Source organism: Megascapheus bottae, chromosome 30, assembly GCF_031878675.1.
Source record: "Megascapheus bottae isolate mThoBot1 chromosome 30, mThoBot2.hap1, whole genome shotgun sequence".
Taxonomy (NCBI): Eukaryota; Metazoa; Chordata; class Mammalia; order Rodentia; family Geomyidae; genus Megascapheus; species Megascapheus bottae.
The window spans coordinates 5155068-5182694 of NC_143538.1; the positions used below are offsets into that span (position 1 = coordinate 5155068).

The 27627-nt window shown below is 42.9% G+C and overlaps 1 protein-coding gene across 1 annotated transcript; it reads right to left on the reverse strand.

The window, feature by feature from the left end:
* Positions 1–1775: 1775 nt before the first annotated feature.
* On the reverse strand, positions 1776–27627 carry Oca2 (OCA2 melanosomal transmembrane protein). The gene is made up of 23 exons (XM_090321342.1): positions 27371–27627; positions 26775–26870; positions 25574–25741; positions 23645–23702; positions 22397–22469; positions 21824–21984; positions 21204–21286; positions 19905–20058; positions 18611–18682; positions 17457–17522; positions 15515–15571; positions 14052–14176; positions 12882–13020; positions 12072–12204; positions 11118–11265; positions 10560–10617; positions 9232–9340; positions 7868–7995; positions 5976–6035; positions 5428–5532; positions 4341–4434; positions 2911–3004; positions 1776–1966 (listed from the first exon to the last, which is right to left on the reverse strand). The coding sequence occupies exons 1-23, from the start codon at positions 27625–27627 to the stop codon at positions 1882–1884; spliced, it is 2523 nt and encodes an 840-aa protein (XP_090177468.1). The 3' UTR covers positions 1776–1881.

The following is a 27627-nucleotide window of genomic DNA, read 5'->3' on the forward strand; positions in this document are numbered from 1 at the left end:
TAAACATATATAGTAAATGAGTCTTCTAGTTTGGAAATTGTCATGGCATAAAATGCAGACAGAAACAGTATAATAACTGAGGAAAGCAATACTAAGTTTGAGAGGGAAAATATAAAAATCACACAAATCATTAGTCTTTAAATGATATAAAACAGCTACAAATGTCCTTTCCAGGAACCTTGTAGAAACGTAAACAATATATGTGAATCAACACTTGGAAGCACTGGTGAATACAGAAAAGAATTGCAAATTTAGAATTAGCTTTTCCTGTTACAACTCTACCCAAGTGTTCTGTTAGATATGTAGTTTATTCATCATTAATCTCCCCCGTTTTAAAAACTCTGGAATAAATGAGTCTTCTCCATCAACAATAGGCTATGCAAAAAATGGTTTGAACTCTGCGCCTGTGGCTTAGGCTTGTAGTCTTTGCTACTCAGGAGGTTGAGATGTGAGGATTTCAGTTCAAACCAGGTAGCGTGAGAAAGTCTGTAAGACTCTTATCTCCAATTAACTATCAAATAAGGCCAGAAGTATGGCTGTGGCTCAAATAGTAGAGTGCTAGCTTTCAGCAGAAGACCCCAGCAACATTTAACTAGGCACTGGTGGCTCATGCTTGTAATCCTAGCTACTCAGGCTAAGATCATGGTTTGAAACAGCCAGGACAGATTCTTATCTCCAATTAACCACTTGAAAACCACAGTAGAGCTGTGACTCAAATTAGTAGCCCTGAGCAGAAGAGCTCAGGGATAGTGCACAGCCCTGAGTTCAAGCCCTACAACCTCCTCTCCCCACACCAAACACACACACACACACACACACACACACACACACACACACACACACACACCACACACATCACACACACACAAGCTTTGAGTCAAATTTCTGGACATTTTATTTTGTGTATGTCTTGGTTCTGGAGCTTGAACTCGGGGCCTGGGTGCTGTCCCTGAATTTTCTTGTTCAAGACTAATGCTTTACCATTTGAATCACAGTTCTACTTCTGGCCATTCTTTTTTGTGAGATGTCTCCCAAGCTTTCCTGCCAGAGCTGGTTTTAAACTGTGATCCTCAGATCTCAGCCTCCTGAGTAGCAAGGATTATAGGCGTGAGCCAGTGGTACCTGGACATTTCAATTGTAACTTTAAAATGCCAGAGAGAAGCATAAATGGACAAACTGCAATTTGAAATAACATAATCTACAGGAAATCCAAGAAACAAATGAATTTAAAAATTTGTCAAACTTTATTTTTTAAAAAAATACACAAAATGTTTTTCCATAAAAGTGTTTGCATTCAGAGAGCATAGATTTCAATAATTTTTATTTAATACAATAAATGAGTACATAAAGAAAAAATGCCCATAACCTCAGGAGATCTGACAATTATACAACACAAACTATTTGGGGTAAATGTGTCATCCTACATAGAAGAAGTGTTTTTAAAATTTCCTGGAGGGAATCAAGGGTGAGTTATTTGGAGTCCTGTGGTTTGTTCCTCAAGGAGGATGCTATGATTTCCAGCTATACCTGAATAAGTGTGAAGAAAAAAAAAAAAGAAAGAAAAAGCGAGCACCACTGGCTCACGCCTGTAATCCTAGCTACTCAGTAGGCTGAGATCTGAAGCCAGCCCCAGAAGGGAAGAAAAGTCCATGAGACTTAGCTCCAATTAAACTATCAAAAGAGCCAGAAATGGAGCTATGGTTTAAGCGGTAGTGTACTAGCCTTGAGCAAAAGAAACTCAGGGGCACACCTAGGTCTTCAGTTCAAGCCCCAGGACTGGTATAAATGGCTGAAGTCATCCTAAGGTAAGCACCTTTGCTTTTCCTTAGAATTCTGCCTGAGGTTGGTGATGGATCAAGTTTCCTTTGTCTCCAAATGGAATTAATTCCATCCCAACACAACATGAACAGCAAGAAGATAACACATTCCGATGGTACACGACACAATCATCATCGGAAAGCCCAACCTGAAAGACAAGAGGAGATGAGTTAAGACACCTTTAATCTGATGAGTGTTGCGACTTTGTATTCTCCCACGGTATTCTAGAAGCATCGGATCCTTAGGATCTGTATGGCTTCACCAATTTTACTGTTGCATTTGGAGAAATCCAAAAAATTAGTTTTTAGCTTCTATAACATAGATACACAAACTTCTATTAGAAATTTCCCATTGTGGGTGATTTTTTTATTTTTATTTTTATTTTGCCAGTCCTGGGCGTGAGCTCAGGGCCTGAGCACTGTTCTCGGACTTTCTCAAGGCTAGAGCTCTACTGCTTGAGCCTCAGCACCACTTCTGGCTTTTTTTCTATGTATGTGGTACCAAGGAATCAAACCTGGGTCTTCATGCACGTTAGGCAAGTACTCTACCACTAGGTCAAATTCCCAGCCCCATTATGGGTGATTTTTTTTTTCTTTGCCAGTCCTGGGGCTTGAGCTCAGGGCCTGAGCACTGTCCTTGGGCCTTCTCAAAGCTAGCATTCTAGCACTTGAGTCACAGCACCACTTTTGGCTTTTTTCTATGTATGTGGTACCGAGGAATCGAACCCAGGTCTTTGTGCCTGCTAGGCAAGCACTCTACCACTAGGCCAAACTCCCAGCCCCATTGTGGGTGATTTTGAAAGCCATTTACAGATTTTTTTTTTCAGACCCTCACTAGAAGATTGAAAACTTAGTTTCTCCAGATCCACTACCTGCTTTTGTATGTGTGTGTGGTTAACTGGACATAAAAGTCTCATGGATTTGTCTGTTTGGGCTGGCTTTGAACTGCAATCCTCTGATCTCAACCTCCTGAGTAGCTAGGATTATAGGAGTGAGTCACAATGTCTGCAGCATGGGGACTTTTTAGAATTAGGTAACCTTAGGAATCTGTGAGAAGGATAATTTTTTAATGTAAAATGCTTTTTAGAAGTACCTGAAAAATTCCATGAAAGAGAATCCGTACCCATGCTGCTCTGCAATCCCTGCACAAACGACGTTTGCAGATGCTCCAATCAGCGTCCCGTTGCCTGGAATCAAGTTTTAGAAATAAAGTCCTAGTTTAGCTCAGTGGTAGGCTTGTGTCTCCTGTTTTGCAATGTTTGTCTCCAACTCTTTAATCTGATGGTCACAGGTAATACTAATGTGATTGCTTTGTTAAAAACCTAGGCACCTACAACACTATGCAACCTCAAAACCATAAAGCCTCTGTTGGCTGCATCCTAATAAACCTATTGTAAGTTGAAATAAGTCAGAAAGGCATTGAATCTACACAACTTCCAAACAGCTTAGCTTAGATGGCTAAGTGGAAAGAAAAGGAAAAAAAAAAAAAGAATGGGGTTCTGGTTACATGTTACCAGCACGGGGGAAATACAAAACACAATTTGAAGTGTGGTTTCCACTCTATGTGTATTGCTTTCATTGCAGTGTCAAGTTAAAAAAAATGGGTAAGTCAAACCATAAAAAACTAGAGACTACTTATAGCTTGTGTAGTGCCAGCAGGGTTTTAGTGGTACCCTAAGTGGCATGGATTTCATGTGGTGGGGAGAAAGAGGTCTCAGTTATTGTTACTCAAGCTTAAGACTCTTCCTCTGTTTCCATTTCCAGAAGTGTAGACCAGAATAGAGGATGCATTTAGCAGGAGCTATCTGTCTGTCATGGAATATTTGGGTTTTCCTACACGATACTATGATCTCTGGATCTAGAGATAAAATGAGAATAGTTTCAAAAATCTACCCCTATTCTATCTTTGCCTACAAAGAAACGTGAGGCAATGCAAGTTGAATTAGACAGTGTCATAGAGTATTTTTCAGCCTATCAGCCCTATTCTCTTCAGCAAGCAGAAGAGCCACTTGTCCTTGATCTGAATATGGCTCATGGAAAGCCACAGGTTTTAATGCAGCTACCCTCTGCTTGGACTGCCCAGAATTTCCAGATAACCACAATGCCAAGGTTGTCTGTTTTTCTTGTTCTTTTTGTTTTGGGCCATCATAGGCCCTGAACTCTGGGCCTGAGCACTGTCCCTGAGCTCCTTTTACCCAAAACTAGAGATCTACCCCTTGAGCCATCATTCTACTTCTATTTTTTTTCCCTGTGATTAATTGGAGATACGAGTCTCATGGACTTTCCTGCCCAGGCTAGCTCTAAATGGCAATCCTCAGATCTCAGCTGCCGAGTAGCTAGGATTACAGGTAAGAGTCACCAGAGCCTAGAACGTCATTTTATAAACTGTTCTCATTAAAACTATTCTCATTCTAGATAGTCTCTAGATACATAGGGGTTTTTTTTTCTTTTTTGTTTCACATTGAAACAGATAATAGAGACCTACTCTCAAGGAGGAGACCAAACCACTGAACTCTCACTTACCTCCCAGGCAGGCACCAAGGGCCAGAGCATACATGAGTGGTGGCATGGGCAGGCTGACCTCAGGGTCTTGACTCAGGTTGAGAAGTACAGGAATCTGTGGGTGAAAGGGACATCGACACTGTCTCACGGAGCTGCACACGATGCCAGGCTCACAAAACACAAAGCATGTGTGGTCAGACTGTAAGAAACACAAGTGCAGAAGGAAGGCAATAAGAAATGGGTGTTGAGTCTGGATACGGATTGTAAATGCATCTAATCCTAGCTACTCAGGAGGCTGAGATCTGAGGGTTACAGTTTGGAGCAGAAAAATCTGTGAGAAACTCACCTCCAGTAAATTACCAAAGAAACTAGAAGTGTTAGCCTTGACCCAGAAGGCTTAGAGGCAGTGCCCAGGCCATGAATCGACACTCCAGGGTGACATTGAGAAAGGAAAGAAGGAAAGAAGGAAGGAAGGGAGGGAGGGAGGAAAGGGGGGAAGAAAGAAGGCAGGCAGGCAGTCAGGCAAGCTCTACCCCAACTATAAAAGGATTGTAGCTGAGTACCAGTGCCTCATGCTACTCAATAAGAGCTGGAAATGGCACTGTGGCTCAGGAGGTAGAGCACAGCACTAGCCTCAGGCCCTGAGTTCAAGTCCCAGAACCAACAAAAAGAAAAAAAAAGAAACAAAAAGAGAAACAAACAACAACAAAAAGAAAACCCACCTTTCTGGGCTGGTTGGAGTATTTCTTCATCAACATGGGTTAAAGATGGAAGTGTTTGGTTTTTGTTGCATTATTTTTTTCTTACAAGAAACAGTATTTTCTGAGAGGGATAACAGCTCTATCACTTTGATCCCCAAACAGCCAATCACCCAGGAGGTGCAGCCTCCTCTAGCAGCAAACCCTGAGCCCCCGGCCACCACCAGGGCTCTCCGTGCTCCCTGCCCAGCTGCCTTGGGCTCTGCCCACATTTTGTCCACTCAGCCTCTGAGGAAGGCAAAGGAGAAGATTACACGCTCTGCTTCCTTAGAAAAGGAAAGCGAGCCAGGACTGTGTGCAGATTGAGGCTGGGCCCTCAAACACTGAGGAGCATGTCACTTGTCACTTACCATGGTCGCAGTGAATGGGATGTTGTCAATCAAGGAAGATGCCAGGGCTGAGACCCACACCACTAGGGCAATGGCGGCTGTGAGGCGCTCCTGCTCTGGGACCATCTGCAAAGAGCAGATAGAGCAGAGCACCTTGCACTATAGGGGACGACTCTACGACTAGAGAGAGTTAGAAGGGACCAAAAGGGTGTTAATCCTGGGTGCTGACATATGGAGGGGAACTTGTGCCTCCTCCTCACCCACATCCCATGGCTAGCCACACACTGGCCACACCAACCTGAGGGCCCAGCAGAGACCTCTGAGCATTCTCTTCCCTGCCCAGACCTCCTTCTCATGCTTACCTAATGGCTAAGAGCAAAATAGCAGGCATCTGAAATTATATATTCTTTGGAAAAAGTGTCTCATCATCTCTAAGCTACCCAGGAAAAGATAACTGCCCTGCTGTGCTTTTTACATAATTAATGTGATCTAGTCTCACCAGATGATTTTTTTTATATAAAATTAAAGCACATTGGCTGGAGCACGTTCCATGCGAGCATTTCATGTACCTTTATTAGCAAAGCAGTCTGTTCTCCAATGTATTCTATCAAATGGAGATGTGCCAAGGCCTAGAAGAAAGAATACATCCAATTTAAACATGAGATTATATACAGATGGTTTTAAACATCCATTAAATGGCCAGGTGCTGGTGGTTCACTCCTGTAACCCTCGCTCCTCGGGAGGGTAAGATCTGAGGACCACAGTTCCAAGCCAAAAATGTCAGAAGATTTCTACTCTATGCAACTACCATTGATAGGGCAGAAGTTCTGCTTGAGGAAGTTGGAATGAAGACCTTATGGCCTTCACTGACTTATACAGTGGAGTTTCCATGCCACGAAAGGCTAACCAAGACCACCAGATATGACTGTCTTCCCGCTGTTCAGAAAGCAGAGGTATTGCACTGTGAGAAGCAAGCCACAGCCTCTGATGCTGTGGCAGTAACTCACAGAATTTTGTCTAGCAAGAAAGGCACTACAAGGGCAGGGAGTGCGGCCAAGACTGGGTTCGATTCTTCGGTATCACATACATCGAAAAAGGCTGGAAGTGGACTGTGGCTCAAGTGGCAAAGCTCTAGCCTTAGGAAAAGTCCAAGGACAGTGCTCAGGCCTTGAGTTCAAGCCCCAAGATTGGCAAAAAGGAAAAAAGAAAAAAAAGAAAGGCACTACACACTTTTATCTGGGACAGCTATCCAAAATGTGTAAAGAAATACTGACTCAAAGTAAGAATCCAACAATTAGATTAACATCTTTTGTCCAAGAAGAGATACAAATAGCAAGTGAAATTTCTGTAATTTCCACTCAACTTTGCAATTTCTACAATTCTTCTAAAGGGGAAAACATTTGTGTGTTTTTTTTAAAGATCAATCAGCTAGGAATTTGTGGAGATAATTTTTTAAAAGCTGTCTATGACACCAACAGAGGCAAATGCTTTAACAGATCAGAGAAAAAAAGAATCAAAGATTTTTAATTAAAAATATTACATCTAGGGCCAAGAGTGTGGGCTAGTGGTAGAGTGCTCGCCTAGCATGCACGAAGACCCAGGTTCGATTTCTCGGTACCACATAGATAGAAAAAAAAGCCAGAAGTTTTGCTGAGGCTCAAGCAGTAGAGCTCTAGCCTTGAGAAAGCCCAAGGACAGTGCTCAGGCCCTCAGCTCAAGCCAAGGACTGGCAAAAAAAATATGACATCTAAATACTATCTCCTCAGTATCTGCATCAAATATTAATTGAATAAATATACCAAGTGAAAGTCAGATATTGGCTGAATGGATTTTAAATATGTAAGTCAATAATATGCTATCAGAAGTGAATCCCTCCTAAATAAAGACACAAAGAAAAGGGATGGAAAAAAGATATATAAGTAATAACCAAAAACTAAAAATAAAAAAATCTACCTGAATGGCTATGTTAATGTGAAAGCTAATTGGTTTTGAGACAAAAAAAAAAGTTGTTTCTAGAGACCAAAGCAATGTCTCATAGTGATTGATACAAATGGAATCAGCACCAACCCTCTAACAGAGTGAATCAACGTCTAGAGTTCCTGACATGTATGGAAAAACAATCTAGCCTTTGGTGAAGAAGAAAACGGAGAAAGAAGACTGGGAATAAATGCAATCATGCTTAAAGGACTGCAAAATGGAAGCCAGGCAAGTCGGGCCAGACATGAAGGCCCATCTGTTATCTTAGTGACTCAGGATGCAAAGGTAGGAGGAGTCTTTAAATTATGAGAAATCTTTAAATGGCAGAGGTGAAAAGTGGTTAAAACAATCTAGTCACCAGTCCATCATTTTCAACTTAGTGAATATATAGAAAGATTTATAGACTTGGACCTTCTTCACCAAATGGAATAGGAAATGTCAAATTCAGGTAAAAGGTCACATTGCAAAGCTTCTAAGGTCTTACCTCCATGAGGACAAAGAGGGCTGCAAAGAACAGAAGCGTCGCCCACTCAACTCTGTGTAGAATGATCTCAAAATCATGGATATCAGCTAGAATCAGCAACCAGATGGCACCCAGAATAGCAATCCAGCCTCAAAGCAGATAAAAGAATGTATAAATATAGTTCAACTACTAACGTGTCAATTATTTGTCTAATTTTTCTGATTGCTTTTATTCCTCATTGAGGATCACAAACATGCTGAAATCCACTTATATTTAAAATATACAACTTCTATTTCTGGCTTATTATAATCAAAGTAATGAACATATATTCATCACTTTCAGAAGTTCAAGCATGCCCTCTACTCCTTTCTTCCTCACACACCTACACACACATATATACATACACATGCACACTTCCAGTAGACTCTTTATCTCTTTCCTTCCACTATTTATTAGTTTATATGTTCTTTATTTTCTATTAATGGAGTTCCTATTTACCACACAGTATGTGTTTTCTGCCTGAAAGCTTCTCAACGGACAGTTCATCCGGACAGAAAAATCAACATTCAATGTAATTATTTTGGTGTTTGTCTCAATAATTAATTATTTTTCATTGTTTGGCAGTATATCACTATACAGCTATGATGTGGCATGCATATCATTTATTGAAGGAGATTCATTCATTCAGACTTTCTAGTGTCTGGCTAGTACAAAAGAATGTGCTATGGATATCTATAGACAATTTTTTTATTGGTACATGTAAGATGAGCTATCATTATGGAATGCTACGTAGCACATTTTTGTTTCAAAAAGAGAAGAACTGTTTTCCAAAAGAGTCATGTCATTTTACAATTCCACAAGCCAGGGTGTGAGAGTTCTGGTTCATCCATATCTCCAAGAGACTGATCTTTGGCATTACACAGGATGTGAGATGATTTCTCCAGGTGGTGTTATGATTTGAAACTATGTTTTCCTAATGATGCACTACACTAAGCATCTTAGATACATACTTTTCATCCATATAACTTCTTCTATAAAGTTTTTGTTCAAATAATGTACTGTTTTAGCCTCAAAATGGAAGCCAAATATAATAATAATAATAATAATAATAATAATAATATGCTAGGTGTTGGTGGCTCAAACCTGTAATCCTAGCTACTCAGGAGACTGAGATCGGAGGATTGTGGTTCAAAGCCACCTGGTCAGGAAAGTCCATGAGACTCTTATCTCCAGTTAACCACCAGAAAGCCAGAAGTGAAGCTGCAGCTCAAGTAGTAGAGTGCTCAGAAACAGTGCCCAGGCACCGAGTTCAAGCCCCAATACTGACACCCCCAATTTTTTTAAATTTAAATTTTTAAAAAAGCTAAGAAAAAAATTAGACTTACCCAGATCAAGATGGATGCCAGGGACAAAGGAGTTGAGAAAGAACGTAAGGATAACAAATCCCAGAACCAGCAGGCATTTAATTAGCAGAACCCTGTCTGATATTCTATGCTGTAAGAGAAGGAAAAACACAACTCATGCACTTGGTACGATTTCCTGGTTCTTGGGATGTGTCCACGGTCTTACATGACTTGCATTACACAAGTTTCTCTGTATGATGAAAAGTGGAATATCTTAAGCTTGTTACAAGGAGAACTGTATAAATGTCAGCTTATATCATTCAAAATCTTCATGAAAAATAAGCACTACAGCTGGGCACTGGTGCCTCCTACCTATTATCTTCGCTACTCAAGAGGCAGATCTGAGGCTCACAGTTCGAAGCCAGCCTAGGCAGAAAAGTCTGTAAGACTATTCTCTCCAGTGAATCACCAGAAAACTGGGAAGCGGTGTTGTGGCTTAAGGTTGTAGAGCACTAGTGTAGAGTAAAAGCGTTCAGGAATAGTGCCCAAGCCCTAAGTTCATGCCCCACAACCCACCACCACCAACAACAAAAGCACTAGGTAGTATTTAAAAATAAATGCAGTATAAAATAAAAATAAAATGCAATATAATCCTTTTCACAAAATGTCTCAAGGGCTTTTTCAAGGGCATATGAGAATTGTAGTGCTCTGGTTTCCTGATCAAAGAAACCAACCATTTCTGGAGAATGTTATTACTTATTAACATATAGTGGTCAATTACATTTTATGTACAACGACAGAAATAAAAAGAACAATGGACATTCAACCATAATTTTCTCTGAGGTAATAACATGGAGAGAGGATTTTGAATGTTTTGCCACAAGGAAATACATGAAATAATGATCAACTGATGTGATTATTAACCAATATGTGTGTATGTGTTTAGAGGTGATACTGTACCTTATAACCTTCTACATGAACTGGGATGTCAATTTATAATTTTCAAAAAAGAAATGAAAAATCCTAGCTAGTTGGAGAGACAAAGACTTAAGAAGAGGATCACAGTCTGAGGCTAGCCAGAGAAAAAGTTCACGAGATCTTATCTCAGTCATGCTAAGCATGGTGGCATGCACTGGGCATCTTGTCTACCTTGCAAATGTAAATAGAAGTACCACAGTTCAAGTTCAAACCAATGTATGCATCAACACCAAAACTCTATTCATGAGGTAACTAAAGATAAACAGGTCTGGAATAGGGCTCAAGTGGCAGAGCAAGCTCAAGGCTCTGAACTCTAACCCCAGTATGTGCAAAAGGAAAAAAGAAATTCAATCAAAGTAAATCGGAAACCCCTGAGAAAAGAAACAGGGTACCTTTTTTTGTAGCTCCTGGGTATTGGTCTCCCAATTTTTATCTTCCTGTGATATTTGTCTAAGAGAAAGAAGAAAAGGGCATTTATGATCTCTGGGTCTATGAAGCAGTAAAGTTGGCAAGGGCACCAGCCACTGTGGCTGGAGCCTCAATGCCATCCACAGTGCTGACCCTGGCACCCCACGGGAGGGTACTGACTGTCATGGAATGGGAGCAGGTGTGTCCTCGAAGAAAGACTATCACTCTATTTCCAAAGAGATATTTCTAACTATGAAGTGTGTGCCTGGGTGTGACGATGAGAACAAGTGCTGTAAATGCCATGAAGAATGCATGCCAATGTGCATGTTTGTTCATCATCTAGACACATCTTCTCATTTGCTTTAACTCAGTTCTAGGTTATTTGGAATACTACAGAGTAAATGGTCCATAAAAGAGCACTGTTAGCCTTGATTTTTAGGGAACACAGAATGCCAAGGAAACATCATCGTCCATGCCATCACCCCATTGCACAGCCACTGAGAGGGGAGAAGAACCCGGATGTGCAGCCTCCTGCTGGGTACCTGTGGAAGCTGCTCAGTCTTTGGGCCAGCAGGTGCTCCAGCGCCATCACCTTCCCCAGCAGCAGGCCTCGCACTGCTGTCTCCTCACGGCTGGCCGGACTGATGCGCTGAGCAGTCAAGCGCCAGACATGAATTTCATGCTTGAGCTCTACAGAGATAGAAAAAGCCAAGCTTGGGGCTTGAGTCTCCCTGTTCCTTGGATTTCAGCACCAGCTCCCTCTGCTCTCCACAAGCCTCAATAACGTGTGAGAAGCCAGGATCAGTCCAAAGCAGGGATCTCTCGGTTTGGGAGTTACTATGATGGGAAAGGAGGACAAAGCTAACCTTTTTCTCTTTTTAAGTTGTAATACTGGAGTTTAAACTGAGAGCCTCCCCATTCGAGGCAGTCACCCTACCAATTGAGCTATGCTTCTAGCCAACAAAATTTTAACTATATACTTGCCAGGCGCGGTGGCTCATGCCTGTAATCCTAGCTACTCAGGAGGCTGAGATCTGAGGATTGCAATTTGAAGCCAGCCAAGGCATAAAAGTTCCTTTGAGACTTATATCTTCAACTAACCACTCAAAATTCAGAAGGGGGCCTGGGGCTCAAAAAGGTAGCGCACTAGCCTTGAGCAAAAGAGCTCAGGGGCCACATGCAATCCCTGAGTGCCAGTATCCAACTGTTTTTATTACTGTGGCTTTGCAGTACAGTTTAAAGGTTGGTATTGACATTTCTCCAACGCCATTCTTCTTGCTAAGGGTTATTCTGGCTATGTGGAGTCTACTTAGCTACCTACTTTCTAATGCATTAAGTCACAAAGGATGGGCTGCCCTCTTCTGCTGAGAATGCAGCAGCCCAAGGAAGTCACTCTGCTCATGTTCTATGTGCCATGGTACTGCCAGCCCGTTTGGAAGAACCTGAGGGAAAAGGATAATGAAACCTGAGGGTACACAGGGGCTGCTTATACCCACCAACAATTTCACTGGGTTCCTTGTTATAAAGCTTCTTGTTCCAGTAAAGGAGTCTGAGGAGTGGAAAGGACACCAGGAGAATGAGGCAAATGCCAACAAACATGTGTGCTGTGAATTTGGCAAAGTCCAGGCCCTGGAAAGAGAAAAGGAACAAGGTGACAGTCAGGCCTTTTCTCTGTACGGGGAACATCAGTATCAGTAGCAGGGGAGGGCTGAAACAAGAGAGAGAGAGGGGGGTTTAAATGGCTGCATGAGAGACGCTGGGTACTTTAGGTGGAGGGTCATGGAACTCAGGACAAAGCCCAAAGAAAAACATGGGCACTTCCCCATGAGTTTGAAATAGTGAAGTTATCTTTTTCTTCTCTGTTTAAAAGGTAAATTTTGCTGGGTGTCGGTGGCTCATGTCTGTAATTCTAGCTACTCAGGAGGCTGAGAACTGAGGATCATGGTTTTTCTGAAAATAGTTCTTCCTTGAATTAACAACAACAGCTCATGCTTGTAATCCCAGCTACTCAGGAGGCTCACAGGCTGCTTTGAACCCCCAATCCTCAGATCTCAGCTGTCTGAGTAGCTAGGATTATGGGCCTGAGCCACTGGTGCCTGGCTCTTAAAGTTTTTTTTTTTTGAATATGACTAACATTCGTTCAGACCAGTCACTTTACTTTCCACTTGAGATGACCAACAGCCCTAACTGTGAAGAGGTGACACAGACGACCCTGATTTCCAATGAAGTTAAGCAAGAAAAGATCCTCACAGAAGAAGGTAAGTTTCCAGTGGAGAAGTTGGGGAACGTTGTATATTGGTACTTGCCGTTTTCCTCAGCTCCTGGTTGGAAACTATGATGACATTGGGCGGGTCCCCAATGGCAGTGGCAGCTCCTCCAATGTTTGTGAAGATCACTTCTGCAATCAGGACTTGTCTGGGATCGAGGTTCAGTACCTCACATAACCTACCACGAATGGAGAGCCATAAATAAAGGGCCATGAAAGCAGCCCTCCTGTGCACATTATGTAAGGCCGAGATACAACTCAAACATGTTGAAAGCGCTTTCTTATATTAGAAAAGCACATGCCCACACATGTACACACACATACAATACACACACACACACACACACACGCATACACTTGTGAAAATGTCAGTGCTTATAAGCAACACCCTCAAGCTACAGAGGATTCTGGGAATTACAATTCTCCCATGTTAGCCCAATCATCTACTGAACCATCCATATGGTAAGAGTCTCCTGCCCATCCCCACAGTCTGTCATGCAAGTGGAGGGCAGGAACTGGCAAGAGGCAAAGGGCATTGACTACCAGACTGTCTGAGTCAGAGATAGTGACAGTGTGGCAAACCAGTACCAATCCTAAGCCTACTTATCTTAGCTCTCCTTTTATAAAATGCTCTTTTTTGTCAGTCCTAGGGCTTGAACTCAGGGCTTGGTCCACTGTCTCTGGGCTTTTTGCTCTACCACTTTGAGCTACAGCTTCCATTCCCATTTTCTGGCGATTCATTGGAGAGAAAAGCTTCACAGACTTTCCTGTCTAAGCTGACTTTGAACCATGATCCTTAGACCTCAGCCTCTTGAGTAGATAGGATTGCAGGCATGAGCCATGAGCACCCAGCTCTTAGTTCTTCTTAAGGAAACTAAGGCCTTAATGGACTTGATTCTCATTCTGATCAAAAGTTTTAAAGACATAATTAGTGGCTGGGAATGTGGCCTAGTGGTAGAGGGCTTACCTAGCATGCAGGAAGCCCTGGGCTCGATTCCTCAGTACCACATACACTGAAAAAGCCAGAAGTGATGCTATGGCTCAAGTGGTCAAGTGCTACCCTTGAGCAAAAGAAGCTCAGAGATAGTGCCCGGGCCCTAAGTGCAAGCCCCAGGACAGTCTACTTGTACATAGGAATGCTACTGGAGATTTGGGACAGTCAGACCCCACTTGTGTCCTGAGCCCGCCCGGAGCAGAAAACCCAATACACCTTATGGTCACAGGAGTAAAGAGGAGCATGGTAGTGACATTGTCTAGGAAGGCAGAAAGGACAGCGGCCATGAGACACAGCATCATGATCATGGGCCATACTCTCCCTCGGGACAGCTGGTATGCCTGCGATGCGCATGTGTGGGGAAGAAAGAAATCAGGATTAGCATAGTCATAGGTTAGATGCTACACTTCATTACTGACTGCAGCGAACAGAAACCTCAAAAACGCTTCACAGTGGGTTCAAACCTAAACCCGTCCCTGCAGAGTTGAAAATATGCTAAGATGTGATGACAATGTACTAAAGTGTCTGGACAACCTAAATCTGCCTTGGCTTGCTTGCTTGCTTTTCTGAAGTTCTCTGCGTCCACAGTTCCCTGGTGATGGTTAATGGGCCACCAGGTGTCAACTCTCAGTTCCTTGTATGTCGTCTAGAATTTTCATTCGACCATCTGGGCTGTAACATTCAAGGGTCTATATGTCTCCTGTGTCTGGTAATCTTTGAGATCCTAAAGAATCCTTCTTGTATCATGAGGTTGGGAGGGAGAGAGAGAGAGCTACCTGGAGAGTTTGGTGTAGAGCTCTGTTATTTTTTTCTAAAGAAGTCTTCAGCCCCACAAATAATATCGAGCTCAGCACCAACCTTTGTATTATCAGGGGATGGCAAGCAATCCCTTTGATAAGTAAATCTGAGAGTCATGATTTGAAGCCAGTCCAGGCAGGAAAGTCCATGAGACTCTCATCTCCAATAAACTACTCAGAAAAAGCCAGAAATAGTGCTGTGGCTCAAGTGGTAGAATACTAGCACACCCAGGCTCAGAGTTCAAGCCCAAGACTGTAAAAAAAAAAATTAAGCCCTCTGGCTTTTTACTGCTTAAATGGAAATAAGAGTTTCATGAGCTTTCTTACCTGTGCTGGCTTTGAACTATGATCCCCAGACTTCAGCCTCCTGAGTAGCCAGGATTATAGGCATAAGCTATGGGAACGCAGCTTAAATAATTCTGGTATGTAGCTCTATCAGTCAATTCAAATAATACACAAAATAATACCCAGCCTGAATATTCTCTTCCTTTTATTTATGAAAAAGCTCAAAGTGTTTCTCCATGTCATGTTTAACACAGATGCCTTGTAGAAGCCATTTGGAAAGGAAGCATGGTTTCTTAAGACATTTAATTTAAGGGCTGGGAGCATGGCCTAATGGTAGAGTGCTTGCCTCGTATGCATAAAGCCCTGGATTTGATTTCTCTGTGCCACATACACAGAAAAAGCCAGAAGGGCTCCTGTGGCTCAAGTGGTAGAGCATTATCCTTGAGAAAGCCCAAGGACAGTGCCCAGGTCCTGAGTTCAAGCTCCAGGTATGGCAAAAACAATTTTTTGTTTTAAATAATATCTAATTTACTTAAAAATCCAGAATAGTAAATATACTAAGTGATTGGCAACTATTGACTATCATATCACACCTACCTTAATAGCACAACAATCGAAAAAACCAGTTTCTGAAAATATGGCTACTAAGATCATCTGTAAGGAGAAAAAAGAAAACATGAACTTTTTTTTTTAGCAGAATAGCATAATGAAACAATGTCAGCATGGTAAGTTAAGAATTTGAGCTCCTAACAAGCTCTCCGTAAGGAAGATAATGAAAGATGATCTTTATCTCTCCACTTACCCAACTTCTTGTGTGAAGTTCGCTGTGAGAGGTTGGACGTGCACATTTTTTTGTCTAGGGATTTGTCCCCATGATATACTATCACCCCATCTAATCTTAACACTGAGATGACATGTTATCATTGCTCTGTTTCACAGGAAGTTAGAGAGAAAGAAATGGATGACTTATTCAAGCCCAAAGCTGGAAGCAAAGAGGGAAGCAAGCCAGTGGGTGACCTTCTATGCCTTATTATCTACATAGCCAAACATCTTCAGATTCTACAATTGGATTACATTCTGGTTTCTAAAATAATCTGATTTTTGTTACCAATGTGACATTCACTTGCAAGTGGGAATAATGCACCGACACGATTATTCTGAGTTTTGTAAGAACTTGGATTCTTGGTCATTCGGAGAATGAATTGGCGAGAGAAACATCCTAGGTATGGTAAAGTCATGTCAGATTGATTCTGAAGTTAGGCAGAAATTTCAACAGTTTGAACTTTCTGGAAGGTTTTCTGTTTCACAATAGGTGAGACACATTATTTAAGTGTGTGTGTGTGTGTGTGTGTCTGTCTGTCTGTCTGTCTGTCTGTGTGTCTGTGTCTGTGTCCTTGTGATTCCAACTCACAGAAACTATAGGTACTCACTAAACTAACCTTATAGACATTTGAGTTGCTGCCCTTCTGCCAAGACAAGCCCTATGCCTTTCTCAGCCCCGAACACAGAGAATGTACTTCCTTCTGGGAAGTCAGGTTCAGAGTATCATCTCCTCCTCTCGCCCACAGAGGGCAGCAGAGCAATTCTGAAGCCTACAATAGCAGGGCTCTATATCCTATCTGCTGGCTCAGGAGAGGAAGGGAGATGAGAAGGTGTGATAATAAACTGCTCTACGCAGAGTGAGGCTCAAGTCCTGGGTCAGACCACTTGGCTGTCTGGTGTCTGCTCAAGAATGCATGATCTTTTCCCACTGTGATCCAAACTCCACTAATTCTGTTTGAAGCCTTTCATGACTCATTCCCCATTCTAATCCACTTGGGATTTTAAGTTTCTTTTGTACTGTTGGTTTAATGACATTCTTCACAGCATGGAGGGTCACATGACAATACGATGAATTAATGAACACTCAAAATATTACCTAGGAGTCTTTTTTGTGTTGTTGTGTGAATTCACGTGTGTGAATGCCAAGCCTCAGGCTTGAACTCAGGGCTTAGATGCTGTCTCTGAGCAGTTTAGCTCCAGGCTAATGCTCTCCCACTTGAATCACAGCTCCATTTTTTACTTTTTTGGTAGTTAACTGGAGGTGAGTGAGTATTTCATGCCTAGGCTGGCTTTGAACTTTGATCCTCAGATCTCAGCCACCTGCGTAGCGGCTAGTTTTCAGCTGACAGAATTAAAAACACTTTTCCAATCTAATCGTTGAAATTTGTATCTGGTTCATCTATTTGGGATGTGCCATTTTATTTTAAGGTTGCTAACTTTTAAAAATCTTACTCTTCAAAATGGTAAGCTTGTTCCCTTGTTTGACAGCCTAAAGATGGAATTCTCCAGCTGACAAACCAAAGCCACTAGTCCTTTTACTCCTCAGAAAACAATTAGCTGGACCTGTATTAACACTTCTCAATCAAGCCCTAATTTTGTCAAGAGATAAAATGAGGAGCATTTTTCATGTAATGATAGGATCAGCAGTAGCAGCAAAGTGAAGGACCAGGTTTCACCAGGCTTGAAGTCATCTCCCGCTAGGCAAGACTGTAATTACCATGCCAAACAGCAGAGCCAGAGTCTCAAAGTCAATCCACTCCACCACGTGGGTCAAGCTGGGCCTCTGCAATCCAAGCACAAATTTGCCAGTTCATCCTGAGCATCACCTTCTCAGGGATAAGCTCTCAACCTGGGCAGCCTCTGACCTCAAACCCCACTCATTGGGCCCAAGGCAGAGTCACACCAACCACTTGCCTTTGAAGTTGACTTACATCCTTGCTAACCCAGTGAATCTGTCATATCAAATCTACTCATTCAAATAATCATTTTAAAACCTGGAGCCCTGGGGACTCTAGGAAAATGTGTATGGGCATGCGCCAGCCACGACACACAGAGTGGTTTTCCACACAACATAGATTCTACCGTCTTATTCCTTAACTGTTTATTTTTATGTCTAAGTGTTTAAATTATAGGACATTTTACCTTTATTTATTCCGAATTTAGTCATCAAAAAATTCAAGTCTTTTATGTGTGTGTGTGTGTGTGTGTGTGTGTGTGTGTGTGCAATGTTCTTCAATCACCTCTACCTCCTACTATTCTCTTCCATAAGTTTTAAACTAGTCTTTGTTCTTGGGTTGATTGTGTATACTCTAGAACAACCCATCGAGTTTCATACAGTTGCTTTCAAATCCAGTCTGTGGTTTGCTGGCTCTGGGGGTGCCCTTAGCACAGTTCCAGCACTGTCCTTCAGACTACTAAGCCTCCATCTCCAGTGGGCACTCAGCCTCTTTATTTCCTACTCCTGCTGGATGGAGCATGCTCAGGTCCTGACAGGACAGTGTCACCCCCTGCTGGGGTCTCCAGCAGCCCCTGATTGCAGCAGGACACAGACCCAGCCCCAGGGGGTCTCCCACCCCCTCCATGTCTGCCCCAGATCTCCCACTCTGGGTCCCAAAGCTTCGCCACACCAGATCCTGCTCTCAGCTTTCACCACATGCATGACTACAAGGAATCTTCAGTCAACATGACGGCTTGTGTTTGCTAAGCTTCAAGACATAGTTTGTGAGTTCATACCTTTAGCATGGCTGCTAGGGGAAACATGGGAATAGCATACAATAGATTTAAACAGAGCAAATGAGGCCTAAACCCTGGAGTGCTCCTCCGTGGGTCATGCCGCCAGGAGGTGAGCAGTGACTCAGAGCACTGACTTACATCACCAACCACAGCCAGAGCTGCCAATGCCGCGAGCGCCCCTAACATGGCTGCCAGCGTTCTGTGAACGATCTGGAAAGAAGCAGAAGTTATTTTATTCCAGTCTCTTCAACAGTTTGGGTTGACACAAGTGTTTCCATCCATCACTGTATACCACATCATTAAAATCATAAATAAGAGCCAGGCACCGGTGGCTCACACTTGTAACTGCAGCTACTCAAGAGGCTGAGATCTGAAGATCCTAATTCAAAGCCAGCCTGCAGGAAAGGAGCTATATTAAATGCCTCCCACACTTTGAGTTATGGAGAATAAAAAACCCTGTACATATTCCATTTTCTTACTGTGCCTTTGTGTGTGTGTGTGTGTGTGTGTGTGTGTGTGTGTGTGTGTGTACATGCATGCAGGCACATATATGTGTGCATGCCAATTCTAGGGCTTGATCTATACTAGACTTTAATACTAAGGCTTTCATACTAGGGTTTGAGTACGAGGGTCTGGGTGCTGTTTAGTAGTTTTTTTGCTCAAGGCTGGTGCTCTACCACTTGAGTTACAGCCCTACTTCCTGCCTTTTTTGGGGGGGGGTTAATTGGAGATGAGTTTCTTGGATTTGACTGCCTGGGCTGGCTTTGAATCTTGATCCTCATATCTCAGCCTCCTGAGTAGCCAGGATTACAGGTGTGATCCACTGGTGCCTGGCTCTTTCTGTGCCTTTGCCAAAGCTTTCAGACCACACCTTGCCTATTCCAGGGCACAAGAATCAGCAACTATTCAGATACAGTTCTATGTTCTATCTAGAATGAAAGATGTGCAAATTCTAAGAAGGGCAGTGTTTTGATTTGGTTAAGATAGGATTAAGTCAGGACTAATCTAAGAAAATAAGGAACAATAGAAGCAGTGACATTGATCAAGATGCCTTGTTCTTATCACCTGACTTGTGGCATTATAACCTCTTTGTATAACTGCTTACTAATGATTTATGTGTGTGTGCTGGTTCTGGAAGTTGAACTCAGAACCTGGGTGCTGTCCCTAAGCTTTTGTGTTCATGGCTACTGGCACCTCACCACTTGAACCACAGCTCCACTAGTGGCTTTTTCTGGCTAACTGGAGATAAGAGTCCCATGGACTTTCTGCTCGAGCTGGGTTTGAACCATGATTCTCAGATCTCAGCCTCCAGAGTATCTAGGATTATAGGTATGTGCCGCTAGTGCCCAGCCTTAATAAACATAATAAAAAACCTTCTAAATAAATAAAAATACAACATGTGGACACAAGGAGAACACACATGGTCATTCACCTCAAATACAATCAGCACGTAGACACCCATTAGAATGATGGCTGCAATGGTCACTTGTGCTGCTGTGCTTGCCCAGAGGTACTGATGAGCCAGTAAGAGAGGAACAAGCCGAGGCTGTTGGAGGGAGGCCCGGATGCTGATGGAGACAGCCTCCCTACAGAAAGAATAGAGACCTTGAGGCTCGCAGGGGGGACAAATCCCAACAATCTGTAACCTTCCCCTCAGCGACCTTTCTAGTCTAAGTCAACCATGGAAGGAGCCACAGTCTCAGATGGATCCCAGAGTGACCTGGCCTGATGTGGAAAAAGCTGATCACAGGTGAGTGGCTGAACTGCAGTTGTCCTGGACCAATCAAGGAGGGTTATTCAGCTTCATGGGCTCCACCCACCTCACTTCTGGAATTGATCCGCCAATCAACAAAGAACCACAGCCTGCATAGGGGACTCAGATGTTCAGTCCCTGCCATAGCCTCTTCCTCAACTTACCTGACTGCTCACCTACTAACAATAACAATGTCAATTATTTATACACCACTCACAAGAAGCGTATGAATAATCAAGTTATACTTTCTCAAGTTCAATCAGTAACTCTCTTGGCTTGTGTCTCTCCTAGCTAACCCATATGCTAATGTCCTAACATCACCTCAGAAGGTGATTGTGCTGAGAGCCAGTCTTCCTTACTGATTTTAAAGAGATTATAAAGGTTAAAAAAAAGTCCTTAGAGCATGCATTAATCCATCAACACTGGTGTCCTTATGAAACATATGGAATCAGAGTAAGGGGATGATAGAGTAAGAAGAAGGCCATCTGTAAACCTGGAGAGGCGTCTGAACAAACTGATCTGATTAAGACACTGGTATTTGATTTCTAATATCTAGAATTGTAAGAAAATATATATCTAGTGCCTTGATCTTTTGCTGGTCCTGAGGCACTGTCCCTGAGCTTATTTACTCAAGCCTAGCACCCTACCACTTGAGCCACAACACCACTTCTGGCCATTGTGTGTGTGTGTGTGTGTGTGTGTGTGTGTGTGTGTGTGTGTGTGTGTGTGTGTGGTGTGTGTTTAACTGGAGATAAGAGTCTCACTCACTTTCGTGCCTGGGCTGGTTTCAAATTGTGATCTTCCTATCTCAGCCTCCTGAGTAGCTAGGATTATAGGCAAGAACCACTAGTGCCCAGTTTAAGCCAAATTTTGAATCACCTCATCTCAGTTATTCTGTTACAGTAACAGTAAGCAGACCACAACAGTAAGTTTATCTTAGACATGCTGGCCTCGGACTTTTCTAATCGGCGAACCTACCTGCTCTGTATGGCAAAGGTCGTGCTCACCACCACGTGTTCACTTCTTCTTGGATTTAAAAATATTGTCCAATTTTGAGTGATCTGTAAAAGCCAAAATGTAAAAAAAAAAAAGGAAAATCACAATACTTTTCATTTGAAATGCCATCTGGTGCTACTGAATTTAGGTGTCTGTTGAGAATAAGAAAAAAAACAGATAAGAGCAGCATAGAATTTTCACAGAAAGTTCCATATCCCTGACTTTAGGAGCTTGGCCAGGAGGTTTTGGGAAATTCTACAATTCAGAGAGTATTGAAAAATAATAATAGGTAAAAGAACAATACAAGGCTAAAATATGAAGTTATTTTTGGAGTGATTAGAATGTTTAAAAACATTTTTTTAAAGAAAGAAATGGGGCCAGGAGTATGGCCTAGCGGTAGAGTGCTTGCCTAGTTTGCATGAAGCCCTGGGTTCGAATCCTCGATACCACATACACAGAAAAGGCCAGAAATGGCACTGTGGCTCAAGCGGTAGAGTGCTAGCCGTGAGTGCCACGTTCGGCATTCAAGCCCCAGGACTGGCATTTCATAAGGAGATGCAGTGAGACTTCACAATTGCTTTTCAGTAAGTTCTTCATATAACCTGTGGTGGCCTGCGCCGCCAGGGACTCAGGGTGTCCATCTGGGTCACTGTCACCATGACATATTCTTCTCTCCCAGGACGACTGGGTCCTGCAGCCACCAAGGCCCCTGCTAGATCCACCTGGAGCAGTGCAGAGTCCTTGTGAGTGCTGAGGTTTGCCGCTGAGGACATGTCAAGGGGAACTCCGAAGGCCTAGTCTAGGAAGAGGGTCTATGAACTTCCAGAAACCCATAGGAAATCTGTGAGAACACTGTGTATCTCTCTGAGGAGCCCATGGGAAGCCTGAATCAGCCCTTACATGAGATCAGCCTCAACAGACCCGAAAGCCCCCAGTGAAATGCAAGAGGAAGTGGGAAAGCCTGGGACCAAGAGTCTGTGGCCCGCCAGCCCTGACCTGGAATGTGTTACCCTGCAGTCTTCTTCCCTCCATGATGAGCTTCAGTTATAGCCTGCAGGATCAATGTGTGCATGCTAGGACCTTTCTGGTCAGAGCTCTAAGAGTTCCTACGACTTGCTTTGCCTTGTGAGTCTCAGCCCAGGGTGACTGACCCTCTCCATGTACATTTTGGATACAGTAGCTTTCCAGTGGTGATATGGCTAACAGCTGCCAGAACTCCTCTTGATCTGGATACAAGCTGAATAGAACCTGTGAGCAATCAGAAACATTGAATAAGAGCTTTGTGATAGGAAAGCAATAGGATAGAAATCATTTTGATGAATATTAAAATAGAGCTGTGATTCTGGAGATGATTTCTGCAGCCATAAATAGCTTTTTCATAGATACGAAAATATCCTCACATTCATTCTGCTGCATTTCAGCTACTCTGAAAAGTGGTATTTTGCCAGTTTTAAGAATTAAATGTGCAGCCACAAAATTAAATTGTCAAGGGTAGATAAAATTTTCCCATATAGGATAACAGATGAATATTGCCTCTCTGACAGTTTTGCAAAGACTAATATAAACTATAAGAAAATAAAACCTGGATATTGGTGGCTCACACCTATAATCCTAGCTACTCAGGAGACTGAGATCTGAGGATCACTGTTCAAAGCCACCCAGGCAGAAAAGTCCATGAAACTCTTATCTCCAATGAACCACCAGAAAACCAGAAGTAGTGCTGTGGCTCAAAGTGGTAGAGCACGAGCCTTGAGCAATAGAAGCTCAAGGACAGGGCCCACGCACTGAGTTCAAGCCCTCTGACTGGCAAAAAAAAGAAGAAGAAAAAAGAAAGTAAAGATAGCATAATGTAGAACATCAAATAAGTTCCTCCAATTCTGTTTTGAGTGTGTCCACAAAATGTCTCTCTCCCAAAAGAAGGCTGAAGATGAGACTAGACATGCAACTCAAGTCAGCTCGTAGAGCCAAGGAGACCTGGGTATTTCAGGTCAGCTTTGAGGGCCTGAGGAGTCAGGGTTGTAGAGTCACACAAGTGTGTAAGCACGTACGGGGGCCTAGAGTAGCACAAACAGAGAAAGCTGAGTGTCTTGTTCAGAGTTGGGCATCGCTGGGCTTTGGTTCATGCCCAGGCTTCTCCTGGTTGGGCCACAAGAGTTGACTGCACTCAGCAGCAGCGCCACACTCCATCACGGCAGCTTACATAGGATGACAGCAGACCCACAGCCACCTTGGGTTTCTTTGTCACCCTCAGCCGGCCACCCCGCCCCATCCTCAGTATCTCCTCTAAAGATCCATCTTAAGAGTCAGATAGAGAGGGCTAACTAGTGAACCCCACATCACAAGTCCCCAGGGCACCCCAAGAGGGAATGGGTCAGTGCACCCAGATGAGCAGCGGCGTCCCTCGGGGCCTCCTCAGCACTCACAGAGCACGCCACCACGAAGACAAACAGCCCCGCCGTCCTCAGCAACTGCACACAGTGCCTGCGAGGGAAGAGACCGCACTGAGTTACTCAGGAAGCTGTCCCGCCCAACCTCTGCTGCCTTTTGAAGACTTCGAGTAATCACTCTGAAATCACCTGGTTTTAATTCTTTCCATATCATGAGATGAAGGAAACATATGACCCCAGGCAAAAGAGCGTAGTGGAGGTAGGGAAGGAAAATGCTAACGCTGAGGTTGTCACACCTCGCCAGGAAACTGAAGATACAATTTGACAGTCTTTACTACTCTCTTAAAGACTCCAGTTTGGGCAGAAGCAAATGAACTGAATGCCTAATGTGGACTTGACAATTCATATTTATCAGTTCTCTTCAGTGCTCTGGAAGGTGGGTATACTCATCAGCTTTCAGTGGCCAGAAAAATACTGCATGAGATAAACAACCTGAAGGAGGAAAAGTTGGTTTTGGCCCACAAGGTCAGGGACTTCAGTCTGTAGTCACCTGACTTCACTGCTTCTGGACCACATTCATTCTGGAAGAGCATCATGACTGCGATACGTAACGGAGCAAAGCTGCTCCCCTCATGGTGGACAGGAAGCAGGGACAGACAGAGACAGAGAGACAGACTGACAGAGCTAGACACACACATACACACACAAGCAGATACATGCAGAGAGATGGAGACAGAGAGAAAGATACAGATAGAGGGAGATAGAGGTAGATGGTGAGAAAGGCAGAAAGACAGAGACAGAGAGAAACCAAGGGAGAGACAGAGGAAGACAAAGAGGAAGAGACAAAGAAAAAGACAGAATGAAAGAGACAGAGACAGAGAGGGAGAAAGACCAACAGAAAGGCACAGACAGAGAGATAGAGAGATACAGAGAGATGTCTGGAGAGAAAGACAGAGAGAGAGGGTGGGGGAAAGAGGAATAAGACATGATCCGAGAATATTCCACACTCCCTTCAGTTAATGTCTGCCTCCAAAGTTTCCATCATCTCCCCACAGTCCACTGGGCTGAGAACCCATCCCTGGATAAATCAGTCAACCAGATCCTGACCTCTGACCAAGTCTTCAACCCTAGGTCTTTGAGGGACATTCTAGATCCAAACTATAAAGTAAGTATAGGTTTATCCTCAAATGTATGTGTCTATGTGTATACATACATATGCATGTGTACATGTGTATATGTGCATGTACATATATGTGTACATATACTGCATATACATATATACGAACACACATATATCTATACACATATGTCTATATGTATACATATATATACATATGTGTATCTGTGCTTATATATACCATATCTATGGACATGATATATAGGCTGATATATACCAATATATATACCATAAATATGATACATATTCACATATATGTATATATATGCACATGTTCATGCATTATATATGATATATATACATATTTATATATCAACACAGATACATATATGTATGTTTACATAGGTACATATATATAGAAGAGAAACAGAAAAGAGAAGAGAGAGGAGAAGAAAGAGAAAGGAGAGACAGACAGACAGACAGACAGAGACAACCCTCCTGTGCAGGCATCACCATGCCCACCAAAACCCACTCATCACCCCCAGGCGTGCACACTCTTGGCCTCCCCGCACATTTACAGCCTTCTGCTCTTGGCTCTTAGAGCACAGGAAGCTACTACATCCTCCAGGCTGCACCATGCACAGACTCAGCCTTTCCTCAATAGCTACCAAGAGGGTGGCGAGTTTTACCAAGTACAGCCTGGCAAAGTGTGAAAGTTTTCATGATTCTCTAACTCCTGGTGGTTTGGAAAATGAAATAGAGTAGAGCCTTATAGCTTCATCCAGAGCTAACAGAAGCACTAGAACAGGCATCAACCACTGCCAACACTGGCACTCAGGCCCACCTACCTCAGCTTTGAGAGAGGGACTCTGAGCTGAGCACTGTCTGGAAGTTCCCCTTTCTCCAAACCAGCCATCCCTTTGCTCAGCAGACATGTTGGCTCCCAGTCAGTCAAGCCATTTTCCCAAGATTCTTCAGGAACAATGAATTCTGGGTAAGCAGGCATGCACTGTGGCCTGGAAAGCAAGAGTTTTGTCGCTGTAATTCCTGAAAGCGTATCTCTAAAACAAGACACTCCCCCCCCCACCCAGCATTTGTTGTTAGTGATAAGGTATGACATGGCACAGAATCACTGCTGGTCTTTAAAAAAAAATAACCACACAGAGACACCGGTGGCTCATGCATGTGATCCTAGCTACTCAAGAGGCAGAGATCTGAGGATCAAGGTTCAAAGCCAGCCTAGACAAGAAAGTCCATGAAATTCCTATCCAAAGCCAGAAGTGGAGCTGTGGCTCAAGTCGTTAGAGGGTTAGCCTTGAGCAATGAAGTTCAGAAACAATGCCCAGGCCCTGAGTTCAAGGCCTAGAACCAGAACAGCAACAAAAAGGACCACAGACAGTGTGACAATGACAATGAATGGCTCTTACTTGGACACTAAGTCAAAGGAAAAAAAAATCTTGGCATCACTACATTTTCCAGTGTTGAAGAATGATTGGGTCTTGAAGATATATCAGTCAGGTAAGCCAAGCTCAGACAAGTGGGACATGTTTTTCCTCATGTGCAGAAGCTAGACCTAAAATACACAACTACAACAAAACTTGTGTATGTCTATGGCTGGGTTATGTACTAGAACTTTCTGTAGGGAAGGAAATCTTCTTTACCTTGTCTGCTTCAGCAGCCACATATGCTGTTGACCACCTGAAATGTGCTTGTATAACTAAATGGCTGTGTTTTTATTTTGCTTCATTATAATTAATTTAAGTTTCAATAAGTACATGTGATGATTGGCCCTACTACAATGGTTAGTGCTGACACAAGGCTGAGCCTTGCATCCTGACAAGAACACATTTGCTTAGCAACTAAGCAAGTTGGTGAGTGTGATCCTGTTAAACCATCGATTAGATTAAAACTGCAAAGAAATAAAGTTGGTAACTATCATGAAGCACAATGATCTTTCCAAGCTGGGCTGAGATCTCAGGAGGCTGAGATCTGAGAATTGCAGTTCAATTCCTGTCCAGGCAGGAAAGTCTGTAAAGGATAAACTCTCACCCTTTCTTTGGTGAGGAGTTCCCCAGCAAAGGAGTGTTTTCTGTAACACCAGTGTCTTTAGAGCTGGAGGTAACCTGAGGCAGAGGTGAGTGAGATCTGGGAAAGATGAGAAAAAAATACCAGAATCATCAACACAAAAATAATGAAGGTATTTTCAACAATTCTCTGTAATATAGTGCACAAGGAAATTTGACTGAAATTCTTTCTAGATTATATAAAAGCTGGAGTTTAGGAGTGGTAATCAGCAAGAACTCTACTCTCCAACCTACACCACATCAAGATGCAAAGTAGTGTTCTTTTCAAGGAAGACATGCACACACTCATAAGATATGTGGGTCCCAAAATCATTTCAGTCCCATAAGTAACATGAAATACTAGGCTTCAAGCATTTTCATCTATTTTTATTATCTCTTGGAATTAAAATGATCATATTTTAGAGACATAATTTGTCCATAACAGGCCAGGAACATGATCCATGTTCAATTTCTGCAAACTCTGGAAATATTTCCCACAGGAAAGTGAGGAGAGGCACTATGTTAATAGAAACTCAATACTGTGAACACTACATTTACAAGACAAAAGTATTTCCAGCTCACCTCTCCTCAGTGAGAACTGAACCAAATTCCTTATGTTCAGGAATCCAGCTTCTCTGCCCAGGAGCCTGGCTTGGGAAGGAAAAATTTGTCCTCAGGTCGTTGTTGCTGAGGTCTTCTTGGTGTTGGTTGTGCTTTCTGGTGGTGGGTCTTCTAGGCCACCGTCCTCCCTGGCCTGCAGAAGCCAGAGCTGATGTCTGATGAAGTTCTACCTCCAGTGAAGCAGAGGCCAGCCCACTGTCTTTGTTCTCGAGATGCAT

Bases quoted from the DNA above. Each gene is read 5' to 3' on its own strand.
- Oca2 (XM_090321342.1), bottom strand. From the start codon at position 27,627: ATGCATCTCGAGAACAAAGACAGTGGGCTGGCCTCTGCTTCACTGGAG. The intron at 14,177-15,514 runs GTAGGTGTGATA...TGCGCATCGCAG, and splicing joins TCGATTGTTGTGCTATTAAG to GCATACCAGCTGTCCCGAGG. The intron at 4,435-5,427 runs GTAAGTGACAAG...TTTCACCCACAG, and splicing joins TCCCATTCACTGCGACCATG to ATTCCTGTACTTCTCAACCT.